This window comes from Anguilla rostrata, chromosome 6 (assembly GCF_018555375.3).
Source record: "Anguilla rostrata isolate EN2019 chromosome 6, ASM1855537v3, whole genome shotgun sequence".
In the NCBI taxonomy this organism is placed as follows: domain Eukaryota; kingdom Metazoa; phylum Chordata; class Actinopteri; order Anguilliformes; family Anguillidae; genus Anguilla; species Anguilla rostrata.
In genome coordinates, this window is record NC_057938.1 from 47,455,381 (window position 1) to 47,470,212 (window position 14,832).

Consider the following 14,832-nt stretch of genomic DNA (forward strand, 5'->3'; position numbering starts at 1 on the left):
TCTGTCCCTTCCAGGATCTGTTCTTATTTTACTTACTTTGGCGTGCTTAATGAGCGTGCTCTTTGAAAATCCACTTAGGTTGGACATAGCTTAGCTGTAGATCACCCATAGTGCCACATTCACATTTACAGTAAGTGGCTGTCGGTTTCAGCTTAGACTGGTTAACCTTCTCTTTCATTGTACTTAATGAAGAACCTGATTCAACGCTAACAAAAAGCTGTGGTATTTTATCCTTTTGTTAAAGTGTTCTCTTTTTTTTACATATTTACCATACAGATATACCATCTTACTGCTTATGAAGCATAATAGGAATAGGAATAGAAATACTTTTTTGGGATATCATTCCCCCAATAAATTCTATTAACATGCATGAGGGTGGTCTGAAAATTCTTGCTCCATCTTTCTATGTTGTCCTAAGCGGTTTTTTGTTTTGTTTTGTTGTTCAATGACTTTCAAAAAACATATTGTTCACATCCAGAATGACAAGTAAATATGTTTAAACTTTGTATCACTCTTGAAACTTCAAATGGCTTTTGTTTACAAAATTTTTGTGTGTATTATGTATTTAATGCCTAGACAATTACATCATCCAGATTAATTCATAATGGTTGGACATGACATTTTTAATTTCACTGAAATACATCATACAACAATATTTGGCCATAGCATTAAGAAAAAACACAGAAATTCAGACACTCTAAGATAAGTTAAACATGAAATGTAACAAAGAATATGCTGATTTAGTGTGTTTGCACAAAATGGCAACTTATCTCTGGATAATGTCATTGTGCTATTTATATGAAAATGTATCTCTTTTGTTTGGCTGAACAAGGTCATGGCAGCATTTAAGACCCATTTAACAGCTTTCACCAAAACAATCAAAGCAGTCCAATGACAGTAAACTCCAAAAAGGTCTTTGGAAGTGTGCCTAGTACATGCATTCAGTCAATTTGCATGAATTTACAATCTCGTTATCTGTCTTTTTTGCTTGTTGTTTTTCAGAAATTCTCTGTGGAACACTACAGAGTTCCGAATTGAGGCACATTTTTCATCCTACGCTGTGCTCTGATTATCATTCTGTCCAGCTCCAAAGCTGAGATCGACTTTATCATGCAGCGCATTCTCCCTATTCTGCAGAACTGCATCGCTGTGAAGACGAATGCTGACTGGAATAACCTGATCTTTCCGGTGTCTGCGAGATCCACCCTTGAACCTGGTGCAAATCAAGTGAAAGATCTCCACCACGTTTAACAGCAGAGACACGCAGGCCATCACCAGCATGAAGATGATGAAAATGGTCTTCTCCGTGGGTCGTGACATGTAACACTCCACGGTAAACGGGCAGGGAGTTCTGGAGCACTCGAACATGGGCACAAGCATAAAACCGTAAAGATAATACTGGCCCACGATGAAAGCTGACTCGAACAAGATCTTAAAAAACACGTTCACCAAATAGCTACCCATCAGATCGCCCTTGATCTGAACCTTCCCCCTCTCGTCACTGTATTTGGGCGCCTTCAGCGCGTGGCCCTCCTGGCTTTGCAAATGGCGCCTCAGCTTGTTCTCCTTGTGCACGATGAGCATGACGTGGCCCAGGTAGAGGAGCGTCGGCGTGGAGACGAAGATGATCTGCATCACCCAGAAGCGGATGTGGGAGATGGGGAAGGCGTGGTCGTAGCACACGTTCTTACATCCGGGCTGCTTGGTGTTGCAGATGAATCCCGACTGCTCGTCCCCCCACACTTTCTCCACTCCAGCAGAGAGAACCAGGATCCTGAAGATGAAGAGGACGGTGAGCCAGACCTTCCCGATGACCGTGGAGTGGGTCTGGACTTTGTCCAGCAGCGTTGCAAGAAATGACCAGTCTCCCATAATTTAATAAATCGATGGGGCTAAACGGGGAGAAAATTGATCAAAGATGAATACATCGTAGTCATGAAACAATTCTAAAAAATAATGTGATAACACAAAGAACTTTATAACATTTGTCAGATCTTAAACCTGAAGGTAAATAATTCAAATTTTTTTGAAGCATATATGACACATCTCAGAACATTTTGAAGATGTTTGTTTCCAATCTATGAAAAGGCTTAAGAAAAAAAGAAAGAAAGAAATTGTTCTGCATAAACATGCATATTGTATGGTTTAGCTTCCCATTTCATCTTAACTGGCTCAGTCTGAGGCCACACAGTGTGCATTATCAATAATGCGAGTCAGACAGGCCACCTCTATCTCATTTTCAAATTACTTATTACCTATAATGATAAACCTGAATGCTGTTAAAGGTACATAATATCTTCGGACACTACATAAATGTATACAAGTATACTTTTAATATTGATTTATCTGAGAACTGAATCTGTGATGAGAGCCAAAAACACAGCTATTCTATATACAGTATATCCACCACGTACTGTGCCTTAAATTTTAATAAAAATTCAAACAAATGTTTCCAATGAATATCAGGAATTTAGTGATCTTTCTTTTAAATTCTGTGTAAGAAAAATATATGTCAACTCACAATTGTCACACGTACATGCTCAATAAATAACATGTAAGTATACGTATATAATTCCTTACCCCCCGGTACACCACAACTGTCCACAGGAACAAAAAGATCAAGTGTATGCCTTACCTTAAGATTTATCTCTTGGAAATGGTGTAATTCCTTCATACAGCTGACTGTCACTTTATACGTGATACCTTTGAAATATAGGACTGGGAGGAACTTTGGTCAAGAATGACCACGAAAAATTAATTAATGATTGATGGAAGCTGACAGCATGCCAAACCCAACCTCTAGTAACAACTACATTTTAAAAATAAAAACTTCTCCCAAATGGTCAGTCCTTCTTTCTTATTTTGAAGTTTAAACTGATGCACGTAAGAGAGGATAGTTCAGGCAGTAACTGTCGCAAGGATTTCGTTAATTATCATTCAGATCATGTGACTTCTCTTTTAACGTTAGCATTTCTTAATATTTGTTTACCACTTACAAATATTGAAAAAGAATAACCAAAGAGATGGCACAATGATATTTTTCTTCTTTCTAAACTAAATGTAATGGACACAAACCGCTTAATAGGTCAGCAAATTTCAGGATAAAAACAATGTTTTAATGTTTGTGTCGGAATAAATAAATATTGGCTCACTGGCTGAGCTGATGAAGACCTATAGCTCACATATAACTAGACTACTGATGCCTGGTCCACTAGTTCAGACTATTTCAGCAGTCAGTTTTGCCCACCAGTTCAGAGAACAGTTAGTTTCCCCCAGCCTGGTTATCCCTGTATTTGCCAGGCACCTCCACTTGTATGAGTTGTTGTAAGGGGAACATAGTAAAGGGAAATGAAATGTGTATACAATATCACTTCTGGCCTCTCAGTTTTAAAGAAAATCAATTGAGCTGTAGCTAGGTGATAAATTCAGAGTGTAATTTGAATCTAATCAAAAAGAAAAAGATTAATTAATGTTATGGTGGGGTGTGCTACCGTGAGAGCTGCATCATTTTCAAATGCTTAGTCGTTCCAAAGGGACTGCAGGTGGTAGAAAGACATTCTGTCTTAGCCGCACCTAATGTCTGTCCTTATTTCACCAGATATGTCACCAACACTCTAATTAATATGGTAAATCAAGGACGGTCAGATGTGTTCATCGGAAAGATAAATTATTTCCCAGAGGAGGTCCTTCTGGAAGCATAACCATAGAAATGTATTTATTGTAAGTATAACAGAGAACACCTTTTGATTTATCTATGGCTTTTATTATAATAAAAATGACAAAACCAAAAAACATTACAAAGGGAAAATTTACAATACAATATTTTCATAGGTTAAAGGTCACTATCATTTTCCTTGAAAGGAACGTTCAACAGCGAACAATACTGAGATCATAAATATTTAATATAACTTAACAATCAATACATTTCAATATATTACAATGAATCTACTGAAATACACATTGCAACATGGTTCTAGACATTGACTGTTCATCACCCACAGAGTCTGTGATCATGGGTTATCTTTTCTATTATTTCATTTGGTTATTTTCAGTCTGGCTCCTTATCTTATTTAACTTCAGTGCTTTTATATTTTTGCATTATGTCTATTGTATTTCTTTCATACAAAAATGTATTAAAATGTGACATTGTGATGAATGTACAATGCACCACTAGGTTCCTGGAAGAAAGCTATGTGCTGTGTTTTAACAACAGTTTCCATTGAAAAGCAACGGTTAAGCTTTGGAGCCAATGCATGAGACCTATACAAATGTTTTAGTTTAAAAAAAAAAGATTACAAGTGAGACTCCAGTCATACACTCTACTCATAACTTGCGTAAACATCTAATTCTGATGGTAAATAAATAGAGAGATTTATAGAGAGTTATTTTTCGGCTAGTAAGCGTTTCTCCTCCTTGGCTCCTTCCAGGCTGCCCCCGAGGCTCGGACTCTGCCCATTTTCGTACTGCATGTTCACCGCGTTCTGCCGCAGCGCCTCTTCGCGGCCCTGCCACCCTAGGCTGGCGGGGTTTTCGGGGGAGGTGCGGTGAAGCGTGCGCCTCCTGGTCCGGCACCCCACCCGGATGCACATCAGGTAGAACACCTCCACCACGTTCAGGAGCAGGGAGACGCAGGCCACCACCAGCATGAAGATGATGAAGATGGTCTTCTCGGTGGGGCGGGACATGTAGCACTCCACGGTGAACGGGCACGGCTTCCTGGAGCAGGGGAACATGGGAACCATGATGAAGCCGTACAGGTAGTACTGGCCCACGATGAAGCCCAGCTCGAAGACGATCTTGAAGAACAGCTGCGTCAGGTAGCTGCCCAGCAGGTTCCCCTTGATCGTGACCTTGCCCCTGTCGTCCGTGTACTTGGGGCACTTGCCGTTCTGGGTCAGGTGCTGCCTCAGCTTGTTCTCCTGGTGGATGATGTGCATGGCGTGGCCCAGGTACATCAGGGTCGGCGTGGAGACGAAGATGATCTGCATGACCCAGAAGCGGATGTGGGAGATGGGGAAGGTGTGGTCGTAGCACACGTTCTCGCAACCGGGCTGCTGGGTGTTACAGATGAACCCCGACTGCTCGTCCCCCCACACGCTCTCCGCTCCCGCCCCCAGAACCAGGATCCTGAAGATGAACAGCACGCTCATCCATATCTTCCCTATGACCGTGGAGTGCGATTGCACTTTGTCCAGCAGTTTTGACAGAAATGACCAGTCGCCCATTTTGTCTTTGGTTTCTTAAGGACTTTCCTGGAGGAGTACAAAAAAGAACAGACACTTACTACAAGGAGAAACTTTAAAAAACAGCACCATGATTTTGGGGCACATGGTTCCATAGTGTATTAGCCAAATACCAAATCGAATCCTCTCAATCTTATCAAACCATCCATCTATATATTTGACAAAAGTAGGACTAATTTTTCACCTCTGATGAAGACTTTCTGATGTCAAATGGGTGCCATGCCATACCCAGGCATTGCTTCAGTACTCGTTGATGGTGGTTGAGATTAACTTTTGTCCCTAGTTCACTACAGTCATTTAACCCATACCTCAACCAAGCAGCTAAGCTGACAGCTTTGACTGGCAGTTTTACCACTCGGTTGAGATGCCACTTAAAGGGATAGAGTGTTTTGGGATCATCAAAGGTATTATAATTATAATTATAGTTATTATTGCTGTGCTTTTTCTTCAACAAAACTTAACTTAACATCCTGTTCTGCATTGATTTGTTTCCGTTTGAACTAGCTGGCCATGGGTGAACCCGGTCACAGAGTCACAGGATGTGTTCGATCAATGAGTAAAGATATTAATGTTCACCAAGTGGTGTGTCTTAAAAATTAATCTGTTTGCTGTTACTTAAACACGGACAAAAGTGTGTTTTCGGTCTGTGCGTTTCAAGCTGGTAAAATTGTTAGAAATCAGTTATTTATGGACCATTACATAAAAATACAGGTGTATATATTTCTCCTAATAGTCTACCATTTCCCTGCCTATGGTAATATGTCAGTGGATATATGGATAATCTTATCTGTCATTGGCACATTTTCCTTTTTCTACCTTAAATTCAGCCTATTTTCAAATCATGCAGTACCATCTGCAACCAAATAGTATCTATACTGTTCCAGGATATGCTGCATGCAACAGTGTTACACATTTAATGTTCTGAAACAGAATAGATGCAGCATTAGCTTCTACATTGAATTGAATAGTTTGTGAAACATATACCCAAATATCAATATTATTGAATATAATTTTGTAATGTAATGGAGCCAATTTCTATTATAATTTCACACATGGGAAACTGATATACATATATATATATACATATATATATATATATATATGTATGTATATATATATATATATATAATTGTATTCTAAACACTATTATCTAAATTTCAGCAATGGTCGATACAAAATTTGCACAAACGAGAAGTTTTTTCTTACCTTGAGGAACAACCACCTCTCCGCGTCAGCCACCACCGCTGAAACTCTGACAGCTATTTTAAAGTGGACCTTGAGTTTTTGGTCAGGGAGTTGTGCAACGCAACACCGGGGGACCGTCACGTCTTCATACAATCAGCAAATAAAATTGCCTGGGTTTTAAACTCCGAAGAGAGCCACACGAGTACAGAGCCATTAATGATTGACGGGCCACTGCAATCACACGTAGCAGGCAGAGGGACTTCAAACGACCCTTCCCCGAGTCACATACTTTTTACTCGTTATGTCAAGATAAAAATTGACACAGTGCGGAGAAATAATATCTGACATACTTTAAGCCATATTTTGGTTCCTACCCACCTTAATTTAATTGGTTATCATTGCGAAATACTTGGCTTCTCAGCAGATCCTCCTGAATAAAGTAAGATTATAAATAAATAACATTATAAAGAATTAATAATATAAAAAATAAGATAACAATTGGTTAGTTTGTGACTTATTAAGTGCCATTATATAATCTATCTTGGAAGCATGAAAACAGTATTCACCATTTTTCCAAATAAAGATAAATGATAAACAGACCATTATGAGTATATGTTGTGTATTTTATTGATGAGGAAAAGTATACAAAAAAATGACCAACTTCATATTATAAAATATCAATGACTGAAAAGCAACTGAAATAACGGTAAAAAAAACCAAGTGAATGTTACAGTGCATATATTTTCTGAGATAGATATTTGGCAATAATGTGACTATATGTTTGTTTTATATGGTAAAGATCTTAAGAAAAAAAGGAAAAAAATTGCATGTGCGCATAAAAGTACATAAGAACTTACAAGAAATGGAAACATAACTCACAGAAACTGGCACAGGGTGTCATATGATTTAAAGACACATTCCATAACTACTTAGATGCATGAAAATAACAGGGCAAGATTAAATTTTAATAAAAACTGAGGAAATATTACTTTTTTAACAGCTTACAGAATGAGCTTGACAGTGACGGAAATCTTATTCACCCTGTAAGAAATTAAACCTACAACACCTGCCAACACAGTTTTCAGGGCAAAGTGCTTTACAGTTAAGTCTGTGCCTCAAAGCAGCAGTTCAGATGTGGACCTCCTCCATGTTAGTGCTAACGTCCTCTGATTCCAGGCTTTTAGTGACCCCACTGCCTAGCTTCCTTCCCTGTAGCTCCAGCTCCAGGTTGACCCAGTTCTGGATAGCCAGGTCCTTGTTTTTGAACTCGTTTCTCTGCAGGACTGGAGTTACGCGAGTGACCATGTAACCCTGCTTCTTGTCCATGCACTTGGTGACGGCTCTGGTGCACAGATAGAGGATCTCGACCAGGTTCAGGACCAGGGAGACACAGGCGACCACCAGCATGAACCAAATGAAGATGGTCTTCTCTGTGGGCCTGGAGAGGAAACAGTCCACCTGGTGCGGGCAGGGGAACCGGCTGCAGACGTAGCGGGCCTGCAAGGTGAAGCCATAATAGTAGTACTGCCCCAGGATGAACCCCACTTCCAGCAAGATCTTGAAGAGCAGGTTCACCAGGTAGCTCTGAAGGAGTCGACCGTGCAGGCTAACCTTCCCCTTGCTGTCTGAGTATTTGGGGACCTTGTACCCGTTCCTCAGTATCAGGCTGCTGAGCTCCTCCTCTGCCTGCTTACGCGTTCTCTCCCTGTACTTCTTCTCCATGTGGACCACGTGCAGGACGTGCCCCAGGTAGACCAGGGTCGGTGTGGAGACGAAGACGATCTGCAGCACCCAGATGCGGACGTGGGAGATGGGGAAGGCGTGGTCGTAGCACATGTTCTCGCATCCGGGCTGCTCCGTGTTGCAGATGAAGTCGGACTGCTCGTCCCCCCACACCCTCTCCGCCGCGGCCCCCAGGACCAGGATCCTGAAGACGAACAGGACGGTCAGCCAGACCTTCCCGATGACCGTGGAGTGGGTCTGGACTTTGTCCAGAAGCCGTCCCAGAAAGTCCCACTCTCCCATTCTCTCTTCCAGTCTGTCGAGCTGCTGAGGACAAAACACGCAAATCAGAATATTAACATAAACCAGATGCCTGTAATCCTGCTCCAGGAGGGCCACAAGGGTTTTGGTGGTTTATAAGTTTTACCTTACCAATTCAGAATAGGAGGCATCAATGTATTAGCTATAAAAGACATTCCCCTTAGGACCACTTGTATGGTAAAAGGCCTTGATGTCTCTTAGAGATTAAAGCACTTATTAAAATCAGGGGCATAATGATAAATTTATCCCTTACTAATTAACTTTCCTCCAGAGTTGACACATCATCCATTTACTTCATATAGCTGAAACATTATGGAAGCCATTCAGATTAAGTAGCTTTATCAAGGTCATACCTGTTCTACCTGTTAGGCAAAAATGTAATGAAATGTGTTAACTGTGATGTTCACTTCAATTCACTGACCTGCATCATTATCTATTATCTTCATTACCTTTGCTGCCATTTCTTTGTCCACCAAATAAGCAGTAAAAAGTGCAGTAATATTTTAATTCTTTCAAGGCCAGAGGTTTGAACACATTTTGCAAACATTGATAAGTTGGCACCCGTCAGTGGCTTCCAGACCTTGCATCAATAACACAGCTTTACCCATGTGGTGGGAACCAAGGACCTGACCTTATTCAACTCCTAAACAATGTCTCATATCACGTACGCAGTTACTTAAATTAAAACCTTTTAATTCATTTCTATTTCTATGTAATTAATTCCATTAACATTAGTATGTTCTTGCATCCTGTCAACACAATCAGTTACTCAAACCATCAATAACTGGAAGTTTTTTTTTTGTTTAAAAAATAACTTTTGCTATTAAGAAATGAAATGGAATTTTTTTTTTAAATGTAAGAAATAAAAACAAAGCCCCCAATATTTTTGCTCCTCACAGAATATGTATTTTCTAAATACTGTATTGCAAGCATTATATGTGCAAACACAAAAACATTCATACATGCTTTGCTGAAAAATTGTAAAATGCAGTGCAATAGATGTTGGATTGAAATCTGAAAAACAACAAGCTATAATTTCTACTGACCAACACCAGAACATATTAAGGAATTTATGTAATTCAAATTTATTTTGAAATGGAGACAAAACAAGGCATTGCCTGTGACCACAGCTTTTCATTAAAAACCTATTTTTACACGCTGCATTTGCTCTAATTTCCAACTGTTCAAACACTCCACATAAATCAGGGGAACGGTCCCATACTCACCAAAGAAGCGACTGTAAAACCAGATGATGCTCCCCCAGAGGCTCATCAGCTCTCAAACGCTCACAATAAAGACGTCTCAGAAGTACAGACAGGACGGAGTTATGAAACCCTTCCCCCAATAGATGAGGAGGTGCTGTACCATCACAGCAAGATAACGTTCCACATCTCTAGTTTCCCAAATTTAAAATGGTGGAGCAATGCACGATTTCAATTCATTTTCTCTATTATGACCCATAAAATTAGAAAATTAGAGGAAAAATAGAATATATTATAAACGTGGTGTTAAATATTTGTAATAGTCTTATGCAAACTTCTAACTAGTAACATAATGGAATTAAAAATTCACGTCCCCTCTCTCTCATGCTGTAATGTCATCATGTTTGCGACAGTGAGAAAGACATATTTTTTATGATTTGGCTCAGTACTCCACCATTTTAGATTTGTAATCAAACAGCTCACATGTGATTGAAGTGCAGACTCTCAACATTTTTATATATTTTGGTTTCACCGTGTAGAAATTACAGCACTTTTTACACACAGTCCCCCCATTTCAGGGCGTCATGATGTTTGAGATAAATGTCATCACAGGAGCTTCTGATTAGTCAGGTGTGTACAATTGCTTCCTTAATGCAGGTATGACAGCTTAGACCTAGTTCAGATGCTTTTGACTGTTATTGGCATTTATCAACATGAGTACCAGTTATGCCAGTGAAAGTCAAGGAAGCAATTATGAGGCTGAGAAATATGACAAAACAGTCAGTGGCTCTTTGTGATTGTTGAGCTCAATCAGGGCTCTCTTTCGTCTAAATACTGTTTTAAACAGTTGATTGTGGTTAGCCTAATGTTTGGCCTAGGTCCCTGACTGTTTTTTTTTTTTTTTTTTTTTTTAATCGTTTCTCAGACTCATAATGGCTTCCTTGATTTTCTTTTGCACAACTCTGGTCCTCATGTTGGCAAACACCAATAACAGACTTCAAAGGGAATATTAAAGCCAGAATCAAACTTGGTAACATGGGTCAGTTACCGAGTGGCCTGAAGCCCTTCCTGAGCACTTTTCTTTTTTTTTTTTGTTTGTTTTTGTTTTTCACCAATTGTAGGCCACGCGTCTGGTGTCCTTGAAAGGCTTCAGGAACGTTTGATATTTCTTTCCAAAAGCACAGATAAACTTAGTTTGTCAACATGGCTGTGTCAATCTTGTGTGCATTAATGATTGACCTCTTTCACGGGCCTAAACGTACGCACATGCTACCTAATATGTTGATTTTCAATGCAAAACAATTGGAATAAATTCACATTTTTTAAACAAGGGTCTTATGTCATTGTGAATGAGATCAAAGCAAAAAATAAATGGTGAAGCTTGAAGCTTGTCCTAACATAAATATCACATGATATTTAAAACATTTTTGTGTACAGTAGTGACATTTTCTTTAAAGCACAGACCTTTATCTCATCTTTTCTTACATATGGAACCAACAGGCTTGAAAGTCTGGCCTTGTTTTATGGCAGGAGTGCAGTAAAACAATATCTGCAGTGAAGTCTGCAAAATATACATTCCTTTTCTTTTACATAACAAAGGACAACAGACAATATCAACGAGTCACCAGTGTTATTTTATTGTTGATATTTATTGTATATTAAGAGTTTACTTGTGTTATGATCGAATCAAAGACATGAAATAACCCAAGAGTGTGTGTGGTCTACATAATGTATAGTGCACATTACATCATGATATGTTATTACTACCCTAACCTGGCATAGCAGCAGTAATACAGAGTAGTCACACTTTACTACCACACATGTAACAAAGAGTTATTCACTGCTCACTATCAGCAATTGTATTTTGTAGGATTGCACAACCTCAGCACACCGACAAAGTCATAAAGCTCCTTAGATTTTCACAATAAGTACAATTTGTTTGTAACACAATGTTCTTCCTATATTAATATAAGGAAATCATAATATATAGAATGATAAAACAATGTTCCAAAAAAGAAACCAATCTTAACACAGTGGGGAAAAGCCACTTCATATATATTTTGCAAAAACTGTTTGCAAGACTCTTGAATTCAGGCTGAAATTCAGTACAACTTAATTTTGCCCTTGACATTTTTTCAATACATAAGCAGGAGTTACAAAATATTTTTGTGGTTATTGAAATCAAATTTCAAAAATGTTATTATTAACATGTCACAAAAAATGTCTCACAGTTAAGGACAAAGTGCATTGCTAGACTGAAATCAGCCATAGTTGTGAAGTCTACATTTACCTATATGCCGTAGTCATCCCACTGGCAAATTGGGTATTTATACTACAGCATCAAATATAGATTTGGGTTTATATATGGTAGAAGTTATTGGAAAGTGCTCACAAAATAATTCTGTAAAAATAAATAAATTCAAGAAATCACTCTACATATCTTGAGCAAAGCAAAGCCCTTTCCGGCTCCCAGTGCAACCTTTCAACATTCAAACTCGTGTCTTTTTGCTCATTTTTCATAAATTCATATATTAAAAATGTCAGCACACCAAAGTAAGACATAGAGTTGTTGTCAGGTATAAGTGGCTGTCAGTATAACAGCACACAGGAAGTGAGTGTACCAGTTCAACCTGTTCCACTGAGCATGTGCGTTCCCCAGATCCACATCCACTCAGGCATGTACTGCAGAAACCAAAACTGGAAAAAAACAACAAACAAAAAAACACATTACACACAGTTCCCTACACTCAATCAAGTATACAACTACACTTCAGTGTACTTTCATAGAGGTCACTCACACACGTACTGAAAAACAAGCAAAAAGATTTAAAAATGCGATCCTCTTACAAGAAAAACAGCAAAATAATGTAATAGGTCTTAACCTTTGGTACAAACCCATACAGAGCCATACATAAGGCTCTGCTTCCAAGAATCCACCACTTATAAAATGAAATCACTTTGGACATGAGGCTCGTACAAAAGGATCACATTATACTGCTTTTGTTTTGGGCTATAATGCGTCTAAGAATCATGAGAGCTATTCATGCTAGCATCAGCTTAACAAAGCAAATTAAGTCTGCGTAAGGAGCTTTCCTCCAGGGTATGGGAGAAATGCCCTCCGCCGCAATTTAAACCTACAGTGCCCCACACGGCCTAAGTGCAGCCCAGTTTCGCTAATTTACTTTCAAAAGGTATGGTCTAACTGTACCTGCAAGGAGTGGGGCCAGTACCCAGTGGTCCTGTGGGAGATGCCCAGGGTGGAGATGGCGTGGCGGGCGTACACTCGTGGGTGGGGCACCAGCCACCTGCTGCACCCCGCCCTGGCGCCGCCGTCCTCGGTCTCCGGGGAAGCCACGCCGAAGGGGACCAGGCTCTGCACGAAGATGCCCCTGCGGCTGTACTCATAATGCAGGGCACGGCTGATGTGGTCCAGGTAGGCCTAAGAGAGAGGGAGCCACACTGGTTTAGATGAATTGTTCCCATTATGTACCCAGTTGTTCAGATGACACAAAATCCTAAGGCCCAACTGACTGCCTAGGAATCGCCTGGTCGCCTGTTGGAAAATTCAGCAAAACCATTTCAAGATGGTCTAGCTGATGACCTGCTTCAGTTCAGTCTTTGTATCAGAAACCAGAACCAACAGACCACAAGTTTACCATCTTAACCACATTGATGTCAACTTTCCCATAAAAAAAACTGCAACCAAATGATGATGCTGCTATTTTAACCAGTCATTTACGTGCATCCTAAAATGCTGTCATTGACTGACCGTGGATGCGGAGAAGGCTGCCTTGTTCAGTGTGGGTTTACAACACCTTCCAGAGGAGATGTTGATGACAGCCCCCCTTCCTCTCTCCGCCATGCCGGGCAGAACGACGCGGGCCATTAGCGTGGCCGCCGTGACGTTTCTGTTGATGGCGTCCCAGAGCCTGTCTTCAGACAGGTCGGCAAACCTCTGCGAGTAGTCCAAAGACGAGTCAACGCTGTTCACGAGAAAGCCTACGTCTTTATTTATCAGTGCGTCTTGGACTGATCTGCAGGCCGCGTGGCCGTGGCTAAAATCTGCCTCAACCAGAACAGTTTCAACTCCGTGTGAATCGGCGATGGCCCTCGCAGTGCCCTCCACACTACTTCTGTCTCGACTGATGAGGATGATGCTGACGCCGTGGGTTGCCAGCTCTTCTGCATAAGCTTTTGCAACAGTCTCTGACGCACCTGCATGAAAAAGAAAACTCGTTTCATATTTTGATTAAGTGAAAATATATGAGGTGGAATGACACAAGACGCACCCTGGAATGTTAGGTTGGCAAGCAGTTGAGTAATGCCTGGGTAATCTTAACAGATTTAGTAGAATGTTTCTGTGCTTATTATTAGTCAGCATGTATGGGCTAATTTATATGAAACTTTTTCATATGTTCTGTACTTATGGTCATCAGCCAGTCCGAATCGTGGATTTACCAATTAGCGCATGTGTGAGTGGCTACATATAACATTTATTGTCTCAAACCAGCTTACCATAGATGACAGCCCATTCACCAAACCGGCGAACAAGATTCCTGTTGTACATCAATCGCGGTATAAAGTGTAGCCTGATCAAGCTGTAACATTCCCGCACAAAGACTACAGCTTTACTAGCCGTATAAAATGCGCCCACTAAGGCCAGTGTTTCTACATAACAATTACATGACCGAGCAATTTCTCGATACAATAGCTGAAAACTGTCAACAGCAGCCATGGCGCTCACGAGTTTTGGTTATTTGGCTCTTTAGCAAGGGACGACCTATTTATTTTCTGAGGCTGTATTAATTTTAATAGTAAGTTAACTACGGCACTATCTTAACCGATTACAACAACAACTACTAAACATTTGTTACGAAGAAAACTGATTCGAAAAATGCAAACTAACTAATTCAACTAGTGCCCTCAGATCTTCTGACCGCCGAAATAATCCGGAAGGAATTCTGACAGTCAGTGATCATGTGACACACTCATGAGAATAAAATTTAAAGGCATGGTGCAATATTTTCGAAGATAGAAAACTTAGAAAACGATAACTGTATATTTCCGAAACGGGGCTTGGTTAGTTTGCTATACTGAATTATGTGCAACGTAACGATTAAATCTGCACCACTGTTAATTGACAAACCGCTCTGAAGAAC

At 40.1% G+C, this 14,832-nt stretch overlaps 4 protein-coding genes across 6 annotated transcripts; all 4 read right to left on the minus strand.

Moving 5' to 3' along the window:
- Positions 1–602: 602 nt before the first annotated feature.
- On the minus strand, positions 603–2,874 carry LOC135257421 (gap junction Cx32.2 protein-like). Of its 2 annotated transcripts, none has more exons than XM_064340136.1 (2): positions 2,581–2,874; positions 603–1,892 (listed from the first exon to the last, which is right to left on the minus strand). In XM_064340136.1, the coding sequence occupies exon 2, from the start codon at positions 1,870–1,872 to the stop codon at positions 1,054–1,056; it is 819 nt and encodes a 272-aa protein (XP_064196206.1). In that variant the 5' UTR covers positions 1,873–1,892; positions 2,581–2,874; the 3' UTR covers positions 603–1,053. The 2 variants fall into 2 exon arrangements, with proteins under 2 accessions (XP_064196206.1, XP_064196205.1); XM_064340135.1 differs by having other exon boundaries at positions 2,636–2,873.
- A 1,409-nt stretch (positions 2,875–4,283) lies between these two features.
- gja13.1 (gap junction protein alpha 13.1) lies at positions 4,284–6,592 on the minus strand. The gene is made up of 2 exons (XM_064340137.1): positions 6,450–6,592; positions 4,284–5,252 (listed from the first exon to the last, which is right to left on the minus strand). Exon 2 carries the CDS (start codon positions 5,223–5,225, stop codon positions 4,383–4,385), a length of 843 nt encoding a protein of 280 aa, XP_064196207.1. The 5' UTR covers positions 5,226–5,252; positions 6,450–6,592; the 3' UTR covers positions 4,284–4,382.
- A 438-nt stretch (positions 6,593–7,030) lies between these two features.
- gja11 (gap junction protein, alpha 11) lies at positions 7,031–9,822 on the minus strand. 2 transcript variants are annotated; one of them, XM_064340142.1, is made up of 2 exons: positions 9,698–9,822; positions 7,031–8,477 (listed from the first exon to the last, which is right to left on the minus strand). In XM_064340142.1, exon 2 carries the CDS (start codon positions 8,451–8,453, stop codon positions 7,557–7,559), a length of 897 nt encoding a protein of 298 aa, XP_064196212.1. In that variant the 5' UTR covers positions 8,454–8,477; positions 9,698–9,822; the 3' UTR covers positions 7,031–7,556. The 2 variants fall into 2 exon arrangements, with proteins under 2 accessions (XP_064196212.1, XP_064196213.1); XM_064340143.1 differs by having other exon boundaries at positions 7,031–8,474; positions 9,698–9,803.
- A 1,466-nt stretch (positions 9,823–11,288) lies between these two features.
- Positions 11,289–14,627, minus strand: hsdl1 (hydroxysteroid dehydrogenase like 1). The gene is made up of 4 exons (XM_064340140.1): positions 14,189–14,627; positions 13,443–13,888; positions 12,882–13,112; positions 11,289–12,370 (listed from the first exon to the last, which is right to left on the minus strand). The coding sequence occupies exons 1-4, from the start codon at positions 14,406–14,408 to the stop codon at positions 12,299–12,301; spliced, it is 969 nt and encodes a 322-aa protein (XP_064196210.1). The 5' UTR covers positions 14,409–14,627; the 3' UTR covers positions 11,289–12,298.
- Positions 14,628–14,832: the final 205 nt, after the last annotated feature.